The sequence below is a fragment of the Leptopilina boulardi genome, unplaced genomic scaffold (assembly GCF_019393585.1).
Source record: "Leptopilina boulardi isolate dan_hultmark-lab unplaced genomic scaffold, ZJU_Lbou_2.1 LbouV2_214, whole genome shotgun sequence".
Classification (NCBI taxonomy): domain Eukaryota; kingdom Metazoa; phylum Arthropoda; class Insecta; order Hymenoptera; family Figitidae; genus Leptopilina; species Leptopilina boulardi.
Genome location: NW_026137768.1, coordinates 2,500,879 through 2,517,735, shown reverse-complemented (window position 1 = coordinate 2,517,735; position 16,857 = coordinate 2,500,879). Strand labels below are relative to the sequence as shown.

Below are 16,857 nucleotides of genomic sequence, written 5' to 3'. Positions count from 1 at the left end.
TTCAAAAAAACCGTGTTTTTTTCAAAATCATGGCCGTAACTTTTTGAATTTTGATTTTTTCAAAAATTTTAATATGGTTTCTGAAAGAGCGATATCGAATACATAAGACACACTTCCTCTCAAATTTTAAAACTCTTAGTCGCAGAGAAATATGTCATTGAAAATTGCTCTAAAAAAGGGTCCTTCCCGTCCTTAAAGGGTTAAAGTTTACCCTGTGGGCAAAAAACCATGTTCGTTCTAAAAACGTTTTAAGGACGTTCTTAGAACGTTTCATGTCCGCCAAATAATGTTCTGGAACATTTTAAGAACATGGATGTTCAAATAATGTTCCAGAACATTATTTGGTGGACATGAAACGTTCTAAACACGTTCCTAAAACGTTTTTAGAACGAACATGATTTTTTGCCCACAGGGTACTAATTAAAATAGTAATCATAATAAACAAATTAGTAGTTTCTTACTAACAATTAGTCATTTTTGACTAAAAATTTGCAAAACGGTTATTAATTCATTTAAAGAACGAATCGGCACATTTAAATTAATCAAAAGTGACTATAATTTAGATTTGGAGAGTTAATTGTTATTAGAATATGCAGACGAGCGAAGATTATTTGATTGAAATCTTCAATTGCTTATCGTTAATAAGCATATCAAACTTATATTCTTTTTCGAGCACCTATTTCACAACTTCCTTTATTTTGAAAATATTTTTCTTAAATTAATATTATCAAATAAATTTTGATATCAAAAAGTATATCAGTAGCGAGATTTGATAGTGAGAAGATATAGTTATTCCTTCTCGTATAGTATAAATATTTCTTGATAACTTCAATTCGCTATAGTGTAAAAAAAACTTCAACCATGGCAAACTTAACAATTTTTGTGCTATTGATTTTCACTTTCACGTTATCATTAGGTAAGTGTAATATGTTAATCATATGTAATTATAAATTAAAGTTTACTAATTCGATAGTAAAAAAAACATTTTTTTACTACTAATTAGATGAATTTTACTAATTCAAAAGCAAAAATTGAGTCACTAATTTAAATTAGTTAAAAATTTTCAATAATACAGATTTAGAGAGCATTTTGATAACTTTTTGAAATCACCTTTAAATTAACTATTAATGTGTTTTATAATAAATTGCCTACTTTTTGAAGTGTTCAATTTTTTAATTATATCGTCAATTGTATCCTACTAATAGAATCCCAGATAGCACGTAAACTTGTACTGCCGTACGAAGTAAAAACTTAGTTAACTCATATTTTGGCGAAAAATGAGTTTTTAGTATCAATGGATTCGTAATAAAAAAACGCGTCTGATGGTATTATTAAAAAATTTTTATTTAATTATTTATTGCAAAAAAATAATTATAAAAAATTGTCGAAAACCCAGAAAATGAAGAAATACTACATAAAAAGTATGCTAACTCGAGTTAAGGAGTCCGAAAGTCGTAGCTCGAGCATGATATAAGAAACAAAAACTCAGTCAACTCGAGCTGAGTATTTTTGCTGTCAAAAACGTAGTCGAATTTCATGCATAGTTTCGAAACGAAAACCTTAACTCGAGTTAAGTGAGTATTTATTTCGAAAAGTGGCGTGAGCTAGACCCTGTGTTTCGAAAGCAAACTCCTCAACTCAACATCGTTTAACTTCGGTTTCTCGTCGGGTTGGTTCGGAATCTCGCGTGCTATGATCATGCCGGTTTGTTATTCTTGCAAATAATGCACCGGCTTTTTAGAAAAAGTTTACTTTAGAAAAAAATAAATAAGTGAATAAGTGAAAAAAAAAACGAAAAAAATACAAAATTTTCTTTGATTTTTTTTACTTTTAAAAAGTTTAATTAATAGTTTTTTACTGTTGATTATTATATAAAGACTGTTGTAGTAATTATAAACAGCTGTTGTAAGTTATTTGAATATTATAAGCAAATATAATCAATGTTTTTCCACTAATAACGCCGTTTTTTCATACAATCCTTCTACACATTTTTAATTGTAATAAATTTTATACTGAAACATGTTGATTAAAATTTAATTTTTAAAAAAATATTAATAAATAATAAAATAATAAAAAAATATATAAATTAAAAATAATAAAAATAATCTTTGTTAATCACAATCAGAATAAAATTTAACTCAAAAACAAATTTTTTATAATGTGTATTTATTCCCCCACCTCGCGTGCTAGCTTGAGTTAGGTGAGTTTTTACTTCTGAGCGGCGGCTCGAACTCGCCTACCTTTTCGGAAAGCACTCCTTAACTCGAGTTAACTAAGTTTTGCTTGTGTAAAAAAACACTTATCTCAATTATTTAATATAATTTGTTTAAATAATCAATTTTTGACAACGGATTTAGAAAGAACTCTATTTATTTACCTAGAAAGTGAAGTTAGATTAAAGAATTATTTATATTATATTAGGTTTTTTAAGACAAACAGTCTTTCATCATTTTCTCGGTTTCACGAAAATATGAGTTAAGTAAGTTTTTATTTCGTACGGCAGTGTAGCAACCTTGAGGCAAGCTTGCCGCGCAATATTTCCAACATCTTTCGGTAGGCTTACTGAGCAATCTTTCGGTAAGCTTACCATGCAAGCTTGGGTCAGGTGAGACATTTGAAGCTTACGTGCTATCTGGGAACGTTGTTTAATTATGAAATTTGTTTTCCAAGCTAATAGAAAAATAAGTCCACGTTTGGTTGGCGGTTCTCAGGCACACGCAGAACAATTTCCCTATCAAGTTACTCTCTTCGAATTAGCTACTGGACATATTTGCGGTGGTTCTATTTTAAATGAAAAATGGATTTTAACAGCAGCACGCTGTGTTCGAGGGTAAATTTTCTTTAGAAAAAATTATTAATAAATAATATATTAATATATCTTAATCAATTATTATATTTAATCATTATTTTTAATTTGTAATTCTTAAAAAATTATATAATATATATATATATATATATATATATAATAAATTATATAATCGATTATATAAATTTTCAATTATCACAGGAAAACAAATACGGGTGAACTTTTGGGCCCAAAAAACAAGATCTTTAAAAAAAAATTTTTAAAGTGAATCCAATCGATTTTTGAAAAATCGGCTGTCATTTTGAATGTTTAAATCTGACTTTAGATTTATAATCAACAATTAATGTTTTGTGTGTTTGTATTAGGAGGCATCCAACTTCTTTTTACGTAGGAGCTGGAATTACTAATTGGAGTGATTTATATAATTCGTTTTATATGATTGAAAAAATAATCGTAGATGACTCACAGAATATTGCACTTATTAAACTTCAAGACACATTAACCTTTTCTACAAAATTAAATAAAATTGATCTTCCACTTAAAAATTTAAATACTGCCGACACCCCGGTAGTTATATCTGGATGGGGATCAACATTCAAGGTAAATTTTGTGTTCTGTTATTGTTTAAATTTTTAAAAGGGTCATTTCATTTTATTTTACCTATAGTCGATAAGGCCTATTTTCAGAAAAATCTGATATTTCATAATAATGACTTTTAGTATCCGTACAATTCATTTTTGACAATTATTTTATGAATTTTTTTTTTATTTACGTTGGAATTTAGTTTTTAAGTTGAGTTCCACGGAAAATAGGTTATAGTTTAAATGCTTTGAAAATTTAATAAAAAAGAACAGAAATAATTTAGTTAGGTAGTGTATTTTTTTTCATTGATATTTGTTGAAAATAGTCTAATTTACCAATATTAATCGATAATTGTGTAAAAAAGGCCAAAATGCTAGGTGAAAATAAATATTCAAACTTACGTGTAAAATGTCAAAATTTATCACATTTTATTTACATTTTCCAAGAAAGTTTATAAATATTATAAAATTTATTACTACCTAATAGTAAGTACTTTCAATGTACTTACACATAATATGTTGGCTTTTAAATTTTATAATGCAGAAATATGAAAAATTTTACCTTGAATGTTGAACTTTTCAGGCTTTTATCTGATTTTGAACACTTATATCTTCGCAGGCGATTAATGAAAAAATCCCATTTTGGTTTTAAAATTCAAGTTAAATCTTCTTTAGTCATCTTATCAAAATTTGGTGATGGAGAACGAGCTACTTTTTATTTTCATTCACTTTAAAAAATCCACCGTAAAATACTAATTTGAAGGTTAAAAACAAGTATTTTTGGGGTCGCTGATTGCGAATTTGAATACAGAATTTCAATATTATAAATGTCAGCTTCAATATGATGGAAAAATGGATCAAAATTGTACGAATTCAAAATCAGTCATTTTGAATTTTAAAAAACTGATATCAGATTTGGAATCAGCGACCCCGAAAACCCACGAGTAACCACTTTCAATCGAATCCGCACATTTTTAATAATTTCAATCCGCCATTTTGGATCCGCCATTTTGAATTTTGAAAAACTGATGACAGATTTGGAATCAGCGACCCCGAAAACCCTCGTGTAATCAGTTTAAGGAATATTTAAGATTTTTTAAATCACTTTTTATAAGTTGCGCATATATGCGTCAAATGCACTCTTGTCCAGTTTTAGTTTTGCGCATATATGCTTCAGCAACAGGCAGCGGGTTAAAGTGAATAAAAATAAACATTAGCTCGTTCTCCATCACCAAATTTTGATAAGATATATATGAATAAAGAAGATTTAACTTGAATTTCAAAACCAAAATGGGATTTTTTCATTAGTAGTTACAGTACCGTCCAGAAGTATCAGGACGATTACACGCGACTCTCTGAAAAAACATGCCATCACATTTTCAATCATATTTCTGCAACAAAAGGAGATACAAAAAAAAACTCAAAAACGGTTAGAAAGCTTATTAAATTTTGAATAAAATATGCCATGTTTGAAGCCATTCCGTTAATAATTTTCTGAGTTGTAGAGTAAGAAAGATGGAAAATATATTATCAAATTTTCTAATTTTGGTCTCTTGACTTCAACATTTTCAAAAATCTAGAAAAATTTAGATAAAAATTTTTTAAAAACACAGAAATCTTCGCTAGAATTTCAGCTTTAAAATAAATTTTAGAAAATTAAAAAATATTAATCCGTCATCGAATTATCATTAAAAATGTGAAGCCGTGTTGCGCCCGATCGATGCTTTGAAAATCAACTGTGACGACTCGATTCCTGCTTTGCGCGGGAGACATACTGTAAGTACATAAATATCTAATAATAAATAATGACGTTTCACGACGAATATGTAAAGAAACTCGAAATTTTATCGTTCCTTCATAAATCCGACCCTGCTTTCTCTCCCGCGCAAAGCCGGAGTCGAGTCGTCACAGTTGATTTTCAAAGCATCGATCGGGCGCAACACGGCTTCACATTTTTAATGATAATTCGATGACGGATTAATATTTTTTAATTTTCTAAAATTTATTTTAAAGCTGAAATTCTAGCGAAGATTTCTGTGTTTTTAAAAAATTTTTATCTAAATTTTTCTAGATTTTTGAAAATGTTGAAGTCAAGAGACCAAAATTAGAAAATTTGATAATATATTTTCCATCATTCTTACTCTACAACTCAGAAAATTATTAACGGAATGGCTTCAAACATGGCATATTTTATTCAAAATTTAATAAGCTTTCTAACCGTTTTTGAGTTTTTTTTTGTATCTCCTTTTGTTGCAGAAATATGATTGAAAATGTGATGGCATGTTTTTTCAGAGAGTCGCGTGTAATCGTCCTGATACTTCTGGACGGTACTGTACTATTAGGTAGTAATAAATTTTATAATATTTATAAACTTTCTTGGAAAATGTAAATAAAATGTGATAACCCAGTAAAAAAAAAGAATTAGGAGTAAGCGATAAGAATTGGTGGTAACTTAAGCTGAATGCGGTTTGGCGAAAAAACCGAATTGGAACGTTACGGTGAATTATTTTTTTCTTACCGTGAATTCTTTTCTCTTAAACATTTGAATTAACGTTTGTTTATTCGAGTTTGCATTATAAATGAATAAGAATAAATGTTTCGAAGTCTAAAAAAGCCGATTTGGAATAAGAAATATATAATTTTTTAAAAAGAAATAAAAGTGAAATGTGATAGATTTACCGACAATTTTACCATGTGAGTACTACTCATATGGTAAATTTATCATATGAACACTACTCACTTGATAAAATCGTCGGTGAATCTGTCACACTTCGCTTTCATTTATTTTTTTTAAATTATACAAATCATGTGATTTGTATAATTTAAAAAAAATAAATGAAAGCGAAGTGTGACAGATTCACCGACGATTTTATCAAGTGAGTAGTGTTCATATGATAAATTTACCATATGAGTAGTACTCACATGGTAAAATTGTCGGTAAATCTATCACATTTCACTTTTATTTCTTTTTAAAAAATTATATATTTCTTATTCCAAATCGGCTTTTTTAGACTTCGAAACATTTATTCTTATTCATTTACAATGCAAACTCGAATAAACAAACGTTAATTCAAATGTTTAAGAGAAAAGAATTCACGGTAAGAAAAAAATAATTCACCGTAACGTTCCAATTCGGTTTTTTCGCCAAACCGAATTCAGCTTAAGTTACCACCAATTCTTTTCGCTTACTCCCAATTCTTTTTTTTTACTGGGAAATTTTGACATTTTACACGTAAGTTTGAATATTTATTTTCACTTAGCATTTTGGCCTTTTTTACATAATTATAGATTAATATTGGTAAATTAGACTATTTTCAACAAATATCAATGAAAAAAAATTTACTAACTAAATTATTTCTGTTCTTTTTTATTAAATTTTCAAAGCAGTTAAACTATAACCTATTTTCCGTGCAACTCAATTAAAAACTAAATTCCAATGTAAATAAAAAAAAATTTCATAAAGTAATTGTCAAAAATGAATTGTACGGATATTAAAAGTCATTATTACGAAATATCAGATTTTTCTAAAAATAGGCCACAACGACTATAAGTGAAATAAAATGGAATGACCCAAAATTAAAAATTGCTTGTCAATGAATATCAATTATTATTAATATCATAACTAATTTTAATTTTTCAGGAAGGAAAAACTTCTAAGAAATTGTTATTTTTACAAAGTAAAATTTTTGATCTGAACACCTGTAAGAACCGTATGTCTGAAATTAAAGATTTGCCTCCAGTAACAGATGAGAATCTTTGTACATTTACAAGAGAAGGGGAAGGTTCATGTAACGTGAGTAACAAAAGAAAAATCAAAATTTTTTCCAATTTTGCTTCCTCTCCTCCCGAGGAAGCTTCGTATTCGTGACGATTTTCGATTTTTTAAAAATGGGTTATAAGGGCTCATGTTTATCTAGATTGCATATATTTGAAGTTTTAAACAAATGTCTAGATTTATGTGTGTGTATGTCACAAAATCTTGTGTACAAATTATCTTCAACACGTTTTGATGGATTTTCCTGAAATTTTGTAAGCTTATTGCAGTCATTAATATCTACAATCAGACACAAGGATTTTCTAAAAATATCCACATAATTTTTTTTGTCACTTTTTCAAATATTCGAAAATAAGTTTTTTAACCAAAAAATTTTGTACACTGTAAATTTAACTTTTTTTGTCCAAAAAACTGATTTCTCGCATAGCAGCGAATTGATTAACCTATATAAAGTCTATAATTTACTTAAAATCTATAAATTAAATCATTTTTAATTTGATTGATTTATATAAAGTTTACATTTTACCAATATTTGTAAAATTGATTTTATTTTTAACAAAAAATTAAAATTTGGATTTTTTTAAAACTAATAATATATAAGTGTTTATCATTATGAGGAAGCTAAATGGTCATGAAATGAACAACTTTTTAACTTTTTTTTCATTCTAAACAAAATCAATTACGTTTGATTTAAATGTTAATGATTCTTTCGTAAAAATTTAACTTCTTTCACAATTTTTATTATTTTTTATCGACAATTTTTTTGTAGATTTTTTTATGATGCTCAAAAATTAATCGTATGGATTTTGAAGAATTATAATATTTTCAAAAAATAAAATTTCTAAAATGTCTAGAAATTTTTTTTTTAATTTTAAAAATACAAAATAATTGTAGATCCCAAATAATGCTGGACAAAAAATTGACACCCCTTAACAACATACATTTGGATAGGTTGAAATTTCACCGAACCCTCCATTTAATTGATAATAGACAAGTAAATAATTTAATTAAATCAAATCATTTTTATTTGAATAAATTTTTTGTAGTGTACAATGAAGTAAGTTAATTTTTTTCTTATTTTTAATAAATATGAATTTATACACTGTTGCTTAAAGATCTAAAAACATAAGTAAACTCAAATTTGTAATATTATATGCATCAGAAATTCATAAATCCGAGTAATATTTAATGGGCATGGTTAAGAGTTTATTGAGTTCATTTGCCATGCAAGCCAACTGTTTCTCATGGACATTATTTTCATTTTGGTCCATTTTCACACACCATCTTTGTGTTTTACCCTTTGAAACTGGATAGACTTTATGTACTCTAAACTGTAAGCAATTTGTTATTACATGAAATGGAATCAAACCAGTAATATTAACATCCACTAAACCCACATGATATAACACTTTAATGAACATGTACAAGAACTTGTACATTTTCTTGTACGCAAGTTTTTTCAGCCGTGGAAGCAAATTTTTTGTTTCACACAATGAGGAAGCAAAATGTTCATGAAATGAATATAAATGATCCCCTACTTGTTTAATTAGACATAGTTAATATTATTAAAAAATATTTACAGGGAGATACGGGCAATCCAGTAGTTTTTGGAGATTATCAAGTGGGAGTTGTCTTACATGGTTACCCATGTGCAAAAGGATATCCAGATATAAGTGCCAACGTATGGAATTATATTAAATGGATAAAGAATACCATCAATGAACAATAAAATGAAATTTAAATTATTTATGTAGTTACTCTTTCAATAACTAATGTGAACAGCTAGTATAATAAAGATGAAAAAAATTTAATTACCTATTATAAAAATACATTATCTTTAAAGAAACTTAAAGCAAAACCGAATCTGAAACTTGTAAAACCAGCGGTACTATGTATTTGTTAATTAAGGGTTGTTTAAACAAAGCTATGTGTAAACATTAATTAAAGTAGTAATGGAATAAAATTATCAATTCACCCAAGTCAAAATGGTCAATTACTATTTTAATTACTATTTCGATTACTATTCATTACACCAAGTGATAAATTTATTATTAAATTAATTAATTAAAGTAAGTATTAGTCGTTTACCTTGACTAATAATATTGCACATTTCTCTCAATATGTCATTAATTTCGTAACGCGGAACTGAAATCATTAAAATTGTTTAAACTGTTCGAAAATTTTTTTTTTCAAAAAACAAAATCAAAGGCGTTATGCAGAATTTTATCATCTTTAAAATAAGACTAAGAACGTCAAAATCGGTTGAAATTTGTAAGCTCTATGTTAATTTGTCCACGTCCGTGTTTGTCGTAGCGCGCGTGGAGCTTGCAAGCAATTTTTAAAAATTCATTTAAACTCATTTAACTCATTGAAAAACGACTAACTTCATATGATTACAGGATTTTGTTTATGCAGAATTCAACTTAACATTCAATATTGATCTAAATTCGAAAGTTTTTTACGGGGTATTGATATTTTATTTTCACTTCAAACCTTTACGGTTTAATATTGTCATTTAATAGCTTTTTTTTTACTTACCATTATTTTTTTAATAATAAATATACGTTTAAGATTGAATAAAAATAATAAAAACATAAATATTTAAGTAAGAAAGGCGAGCGCTTTTCGCTTGACTTTGCGCAAGAAGATTGAAAAAACGGAAATGACGATATCTTGAGAATAGGGGGCTCTAGGATTTTGGTCTGAACGATTTTTTAAACTAGAAATAGTCACGAACAAAACCCACTTTGTACTTTTCATATCCATTTTTGTCATACCTGTGACTGCTTCTAGACCTCCGTGTGAGGACATTCCACGGTGATATTCCTGTGACATTCGTGTGATATTCGTATGATACTGACGGAATATACCCGTGAAATTCATGTAATATTGAGGGGATATCCCTGTGATATTGAGCGGAATATTCCTGTAATATTGAGGGAATATTTCTCTGATATTGAGGGAATATTCCAGTGATATTGATGAAATAATTTAAAAAATTCTAAAAAAAAAATTTTTTCTATTTTTTTCCATTTATTTAACTTTTTATTTAAATATTCAAAACAATCAAAATAAACAACATTTTAAAATTTTATAAATAACAGGAATATTCCTTCAGTATTACAGGGATATCCCCTCCATATTACATGAATTTCACGGGAATATTCCCTCAGTATCATACTAAGGGAATCATTTTTTGAAAAAAATCCCAAAAAACGGCTAAATAACAGCGTCGTAATGTGGTTTCTCCCCTTAACAAAAATTGCAATTAATTAATGGTATACTTTTAATGTATTTTAATAATGAAATTTATATAAGTAAATAATAATTTAGTTGAATAAATTTTTATAAAAATTGTAGTTAAAAATTATTAAACTTTTATCGAATTTTTTGTAATTTATTTATTTATTTCATGAAATATAAGTTTCTACGGTAACTGAATTTATTTGTAACACTAATTGTTTAAAAAATATTGATGTTTATCAATTTTTACTGATTTGTAACAGCAAATTCAAATAAACTTCACTTTGGGATTACTTTGGGAAATCCCAGTTGGGGCCAATATGGGTTGACCCAAAGTTTGCCCAAGCTATCACTAAAAGAAAAGATTTATAAACTTTTTACAGTTGCAGTCTTCTTGTTTATTTGTCCAGAATATTATTTATAAAATTATATAATTAACTGAATCATTTTATTTTACTCATTTTTCAACATTTGGGTAGTGAATTCCATAACAGAGGCCATTCTCGTCTTCGAAATAATTTTTTTGATCTCTTTTCCCTTTGCTGGATACCTTAAAATGAAAAATTTAATAAAACATTTCTATAAAAATTCAAACAAATTTATGAATTTAAAGATAAGATTAGTGAAAATAATTTCAGATGTATGTATCTTATTAAAAAAATAAAAATAATAGGAACAAAAATGATGAAAATATTTATGAATATCATAATTGAGGGCCTGGAAAGCACAACCGACGAAGCGCTCGGACTCAGGCAGTGAGTAGTGGGGATATTGCCATATTTCGATCTACTGACTCTCTGATTGGCTCTCACTGGCTGCCTGTGCAGGCAGCCGGAGGTGTGAGTGCGTCCTCTGGCAATGTCCCCACTACTCACTGCCTGAGTCCGAGCGCTTCGTCGGTTGTGCTTTCCAGGCCCTCAATTGTATTAATTTATTTATCGAAGGTTTATTTATTCCCTATTCTTATTTTTTATATTATTTTTTAATAAAAATCGCTAAAAACTGATCATATAAATTTAAATAAATATTGAATTTGTACATTACTTCAAACCTATTATCTATTTTTTTATTTGATTTGGAAAATTAAAATCAATAAAATCTAGACGATTATCAGAAAAGAGCTTATAATATTTATATAATTATTTATAATTGAGGCTACGGATCTTAAAAGAGCACACGCTCGAATTTGCATAAAAAAAATTGGTTCCTGGAGTTAAAATTTTGAAAATGTTCAATGTCAGATTTTAACAGTTGATATACCTATTGTTAGAATTTGACAATGAAAATATCAAAATTTTAAAACCAGAGGCCAAAACTTGTTATGCGAACTCGAGGATGTGCCAAGATCTCTCGAGCCTGAATTACCTATAATTATTTTTAAACTTATATTTGTTTATTTATAATATTTTGAAATTTACTTTGTTTTGGGCATTTCTCAGGTAAAACACAGCTATTGGACTCAAGGTCTCTTACATATTCAAATTTGCATTCACAGCCAGGACGACACCCCTATAAATAAAATGAAATGTAAGGTTTAAACATATTTAAAAAAATAATAATAATTGCAATTTTTATTGCTTCAAATTGAAATTAAATTGAAAAATGTGAAATTAATTATATTATATATAAAACAACTTACTATCTCATAAATACCATAGTTTTCAGTTATTTGACATGTTCTTTGACTATCAGAAATTATACACTCATTAAAAACTTCATTGGGTCCACATTGATATTGATCGTTTAGCTGTTCAGGTCCTATAATTAAAATTGAATTTTATTTTAAATATAAAATATATAATTTAAAGAAACAAAATATTTTTCTAGATGTAAATAATTATTATTTATTTTAAAAATTATATTTTTTTTATAATATTTTGAAATTTACTTTCTATTGGGCATTTCTCAGGTAAAACACAGCTATTGGACTCAAGGTCTCTTACATATTCAAATTTGCATTCACAGCCAGGATGACACCCCTATAAATAAAATGAAATGTAAGGTTTAAACATATTTAAAAAAAATAATAATAATTGCAATTTTTATTGCTTCAAATTGAAATTAAATTGAAAAATGGAAATTTAATTATATCAGAGTACTGTTCAATAACGATTTTTTTTTATATAAATATGTAGTTTATAAAACAACTTACTATCTCATAAATACCATAGTTTTCAGTTATTTGACATGTTCTTTGACTATCAGAAATTATACACTCATTAAAAACTTCATTGGGTCCACATTGATATTGATCGTTTAGTTGTTCAGGTCCTATAATTAAAATTGAATTTTATTTTAAATATATAATATATAATTTAAAGAAACAAAATATTTTTCTAGATGTAAATAATTATTATTTATTTTAAAAATTATATTTTTTTATATATAATATTTTGAAATTTACTTTCTATTGGGCATTGCTCAGGTAAAACACAGCTATTGGACTCAAGGTCCCTTACATAGTCAAATTTGCATCCACAGCCAGGACGACACCCCTATAAATAAAATTGAAATGTAAGGTTTAAACATATTTGAAAAAAAATAATAATTGCAATTTTTATTGCTTCAAATTGAATTGGAAAATGAAAATTTAATTATATCAAAGTACTGATCAATAATGAATTTTTATATCAATATGTAGTTAATAAAACAACTTACTATGTTATTAACACAATTCTTTTCAATTATTTGGCATGTGCTTTCACAATTTGAAATTCCACACTCATCAAAAACTTCATTGGGTCCACATTGATATTGATCGTTTAGCTGTTGAGGTCCTATAATTAAAATAGAATTTTATTTTATATATATAATATACAATTTAAAGAATCAAAATATTTTTCTAGATGTAAATAATTATTTATTTTAAAAATTACATTTTTTTATTTATAATATTTTCAAATTTACTTTGTATTGGGCATTCTTCAGGTAAAATACACATATTGAACTTAAGGTCCCTTACATATCCAAATTTGCATTCACAGCCAGGATGACACTCCTATAAATAAAATGAAATGTAAAGTTTATTATTTAAAAAAAAAATAATAATTGCAATTTTTATTGCTTTTAATTGATAAATGAAAAATTGAAATTATATTAAAGTACTGTTAAGTATTTATTTTTTTTAAATATCGCTGGGTCAGTGGGAAAAAAGGACACGTCTGGTTATATTTAACTAATGACGTATCCCTTTTTTCCCACCAACCCAGCAACATTTAGTTAATAAAGGAACTTACCGTGTCATTAAGACAATTTGAATTATTTAAAATGAGACATGTGTTGTGACAATTTCTTGAAATTCCACACTCATTAAATAATTCATTGGGTCCACATTGATGTTCATCGTTTGGTTTTTGGGGTACTATAAATAAAATTGAATTTTATTTTGAATATTTATACAATTTAAAGAATTGTCTAAAGTCCGTTTTTAAAAATAAAATATGGCGGATCCAATATGGCGGACATATTGAAACACGTTACTCGGAGGGTATTTGGGGTCGCTGATTACGAATGTGACATTAGTTTTTCAAAATTCAATATGGTAAATCCAATATGACGGGCAGGAAAATTAAAAATCAGTCTAATTTACTTAAAACTCATTACCCAGAGATTTTCAATGTCATCTAAATTCAAATTTTTATTTTAGAAATAAAAAACAATGATGAAATATAGTGAAAATCAATATATAACTTTATGTACAGCGTGGGTCGTATGAATTTTCAATAAGAATTTCTTATAATAGTGTATAATCTTATAGTGTATAAGAGACATTTTCTCAAAAATTTTCATTGCCTCCCCTGATCGAGCGTTTTAAGGCGCTCCTAGTGCGCGCGGTTGAAGCTATGATAGTCGAGGGTACGAGTCTCAGAGTCAACACGTCGGAAGAATACTTTTTTTTATTTATATTATTGACATCAAATAAAAACAAAATGTAACTAACTCTAATTTTATTATAATAATTAAAGCTAAATTTTTAGTTTTTGTAACAGAGACCTAGATTTGTTACATATGTGTATATATTTAATGCTTTTTAAGGCAAGCCTTCTTACGGGGAATTCATTTCTATTCCTTTTAATTCGTCCTGGCGGACCAGAAAACGGGATTAATCCGAATTCGCGAGAAGGCAATTCATTCCTATTCATCTCGTTTTATTTTCGTTTACTCCCACATAGCACGACTTCTTGCTGTGCGGTTACTGTAAGGATATCTGTAGGGTTTGTATGGTTACCGTGTAGGCCTACAGTAAACTTGAGGTCATCTTAAAACTTCCGCCATTACAGTAAGCTTACACAGTAAACATAAGGTAAGCTTACACAGTAAGGTCATGGTAAGGTTGTGGTAAGCTTACACGGTAAGGTTGTTGTAAGCTTCCCGTAAGGTTACTGTAAGGTTACTGTAAGGTTACTGTAAGGTTACTGTAAGGTGACTGTAAGGTTACTGTAAGGTGACTGTAAGGTGACTGTAAGGTGACTGTAAGGTGACTGTAAGGTTGCTGTGAGGTTATTGAAAGGTTGTTGTAAGGTTACTGTAAACATAGACTAATATGAAAATATATTAAAAATAATTATATTATAAATTTTTTTTATAAAAAATTATATATTTGGTAAAGTACTTCATGAACCCCAATAGGGTTTGTTACACAAAATTTACTGCGCAGCCGTATGTGCCATAGAAAACTACTGCGCATAAATATTAATAAAATTTATTTATTGGCGATTCAAACAGCTACACTAGCGCCACAGTTGAACTAATTTAGGCGTGACTCGCTCTAAAGCAGTCTCTGTTTTGACAGTTTATTTCAAATTATTTAATTATTCTGATATTTTTATTGCGTTTGTAAAATTATTTTTAAGCGTTAAATAAAAAAAAATAATTTAAAACACATGGAGTGCTACAGAGCGAGTCACGCCTAAATTAGTTCAACTGTGGCGCTAGTGTAGCTGTTTGAATCGCCAATTCTATGTTTACAGTAACCTTACAGCAACCTTACGGGAAGCTTACAACAACCTTACCGTGTAAGCTTACTACAACCTTATCATGTAAACTTACCACGACCTTACTGTGTAAGCTTACTGTAATAAATTTAACAATTTTTATGAATATAAAAATAATGAAAGTGTAAAAAACTACTTACGAACTCCAGCAATGGCCAAAAGTAATGTAAACGTAAAGATTGGAGACATATTGATGAAGACTTGTAAATGTTGAAATACAACTGTTGTAAGTAATAAAATTTTTGCAAAATGTTTTTTCTTTGCAAGTATTCTAAGCGACAATTAAACTTACGACTGTTAGGAAGTTACTGTCAAAAATCGATTTTATAGTGCCCAAAATTCAAAGAGTGGGAGTAATTCCCCAATAAAAGAGCGTTTTAGTTGGGTAATCCCAGAGAGAAATCGTCAATCAAAATGACGTCAGTTTCAACACAGAAAAAACCTGAACTCAAAATGAATAGCATACGCTACTCATTTTGATATGCAGCAAAAATTAGTCAGGTTGGTGGCGCCACTGTCTATGTCGTTTAGCATTGACTCATTTTGAACTTCAGCAAAAATGAGACTAGGTTTTTTCTGTGAATTATTATTGTCAATGATCTAATTCTTAAAAAAATTTGATGAAATTTTGACGATCCACAAGTAGCACGTAACATTACAATAATATTACTTGGTAGTATTACTGTAACAGTACAGTAATATTAAAATGTACACCTCGTGGTAATATTACCGGTTAATATTACTGTAATGTTACACGCTTATTCGAAATACATAAAAATTTCAAAGTTTTTTATGATAAAGCAGAAAAAGATTAGAATTAATCATCAGTCAAATATGTTTTAGTGGTTATTGAAATTTTTTGTAATATTACCGGGTAATACATATTACAGTAATACTTCTCAAATTCTCATTTGAGTATCTCAATAATCACAATAATCTCAATAATCTCAATAATAGCACGATCTTACATACAAGTACACAAGCATGGACTCGTATACTTGATTTCTTTTACCGTGAATAAACATATGAATGTTCTTGTACATATTGTTGTACAAAATCGTTGTTCCAATTCTTTTTACATGTTCACTTGCTGCTATTGTATACATGACCTGATGAATGAACATGTTGTTCAAATTGTTCAAATATTAAAATATTCGCCCACTTTTCCGACCGAATAGTGCGCGGTATTCGTACGAATTCCTATCAATTCCTTAGTAATTCGCACGAATACCGCGCAATATTCGGTCGGAAAAGTAGGCGAATATATTTTTAAAAAAAATTTTCATCCAAAATTCCGTTCGGAATTCCCATCAATTTCTTATAGGAATCCACACGAAGTTTATTTAAAGAATTCCTTAGTAATTCTCACGAATACCATACGAATTTCGGTCGAAAATTTGGTCAAAATTTTTTTTTGTATTCATTTTTCTGAAAAAAGTCGCACGAATTCCTATTAAA

The 16,857-nt window shown here is 28.0% G+C and overlaps 2 protein-coding genes across 2 annotated transcripts; one reads left to right on the top strand and one right to left on the bottom strand.

Moving 5' to 3' along the window:
* Positions 1 to 754: 754 nt before the first annotated feature.
* LOC127279044 (chymotrypsin-2-like) lies at positions 755 to 9,141 on the top strand. Its single transcript, XM_051301143.1, has 5 exons — positions 755 to 916; positions 2,671 to 2,830; positions 3,172 to 3,406; positions 7,028 to 7,180; positions 8,745 to 9,141. Exons 1-5 carry the CDS (start codon positions 862 to 864, stop codon positions 8,889 to 8,891), a joined length of 750 nt encoding a protein of 249 aa, XP_051157100.1. The 5' UTR covers positions 755 to 861; the 3' UTR covers positions 8,892 to 9,141.
* Positions 9,142 to 10,621: 1,480 nt separating this feature from the next.
* Positions 10,622 to 15,681, bottom strand: LOC127279086 (rh5-interacting protein-like). Its single transcript, XM_051301223.1, has 10 exons — positions 15,540 to 15,681; positions 13,642 to 13,766; positions 13,313 to 13,403; positions 13,064 to 13,182; positions 12,810 to 12,900; positions 12,558 to 12,676; positions 12,294 to 12,384; positions 12,045 to 12,163; positions 11,824 to 11,914; positions 10,622 to 10,955 (listed from the first exon to the last, which is right to left on the bottom strand). Exons 1-10 carry the CDS (start codon positions 15,586 to 15,588, stop codon positions 10,870 to 10,872), a joined length of 981 nt encoding a protein of 326 aa, XP_051157180.1. The 5' UTR covers positions 15,589 to 15,681; the 3' UTR covers positions 10,622 to 10,869.
* Positions 15,682 to 16,857: the final 1,176 nt, after the last annotated feature.

Excerpts from the sequence above, each read along its gene's own strand:
- LOC127279044 (XM_051301143.1), top strand. The coding sequence starts at position 862 with ATGGCAAACTTAACAATTTTTGTGCTATTGATTTTCACTTTCACGTTA. Across the intron at positions 2,831-3,171 it reads GCAGCACGCTGTGTTCGAGG|GAGGCATCCAACTTCTTTTT; the intron begins GTAAATTTTCTT and ends TGTTTGTATTAG. Across the intron at positions 7,181-8,744 it reads AAGGGGAAGGTTCATGTAAC|GGAGATACGGGCAATCCAGT; the intron begins GTGAGTAACAAA and ends AAATATTTACAG.
- LOC127279086 (XM_051301223.1), bottom strand. The coding sequence starts at position 15,588 with ATGTCTCCAATCTTTACGTTTACATTACTTTTGGCCATTGCTGGAGTT. Across the intron at positions 13,767-15,539 it reads TTTGGCCATTGCTGGAGTTC|TACCCCAAAAACCAAACGAT; the intron begins GTAAGTAGTTTT and ends TTTTATTTATAG. Across the intron at positions 13,183-13,312 it reads TGAAGAATGCCCAATACAAA|GACCTCAACAGCTAAACGAT; the intron begins GTAAATTTGAAA and ends TTTTAATTATAG.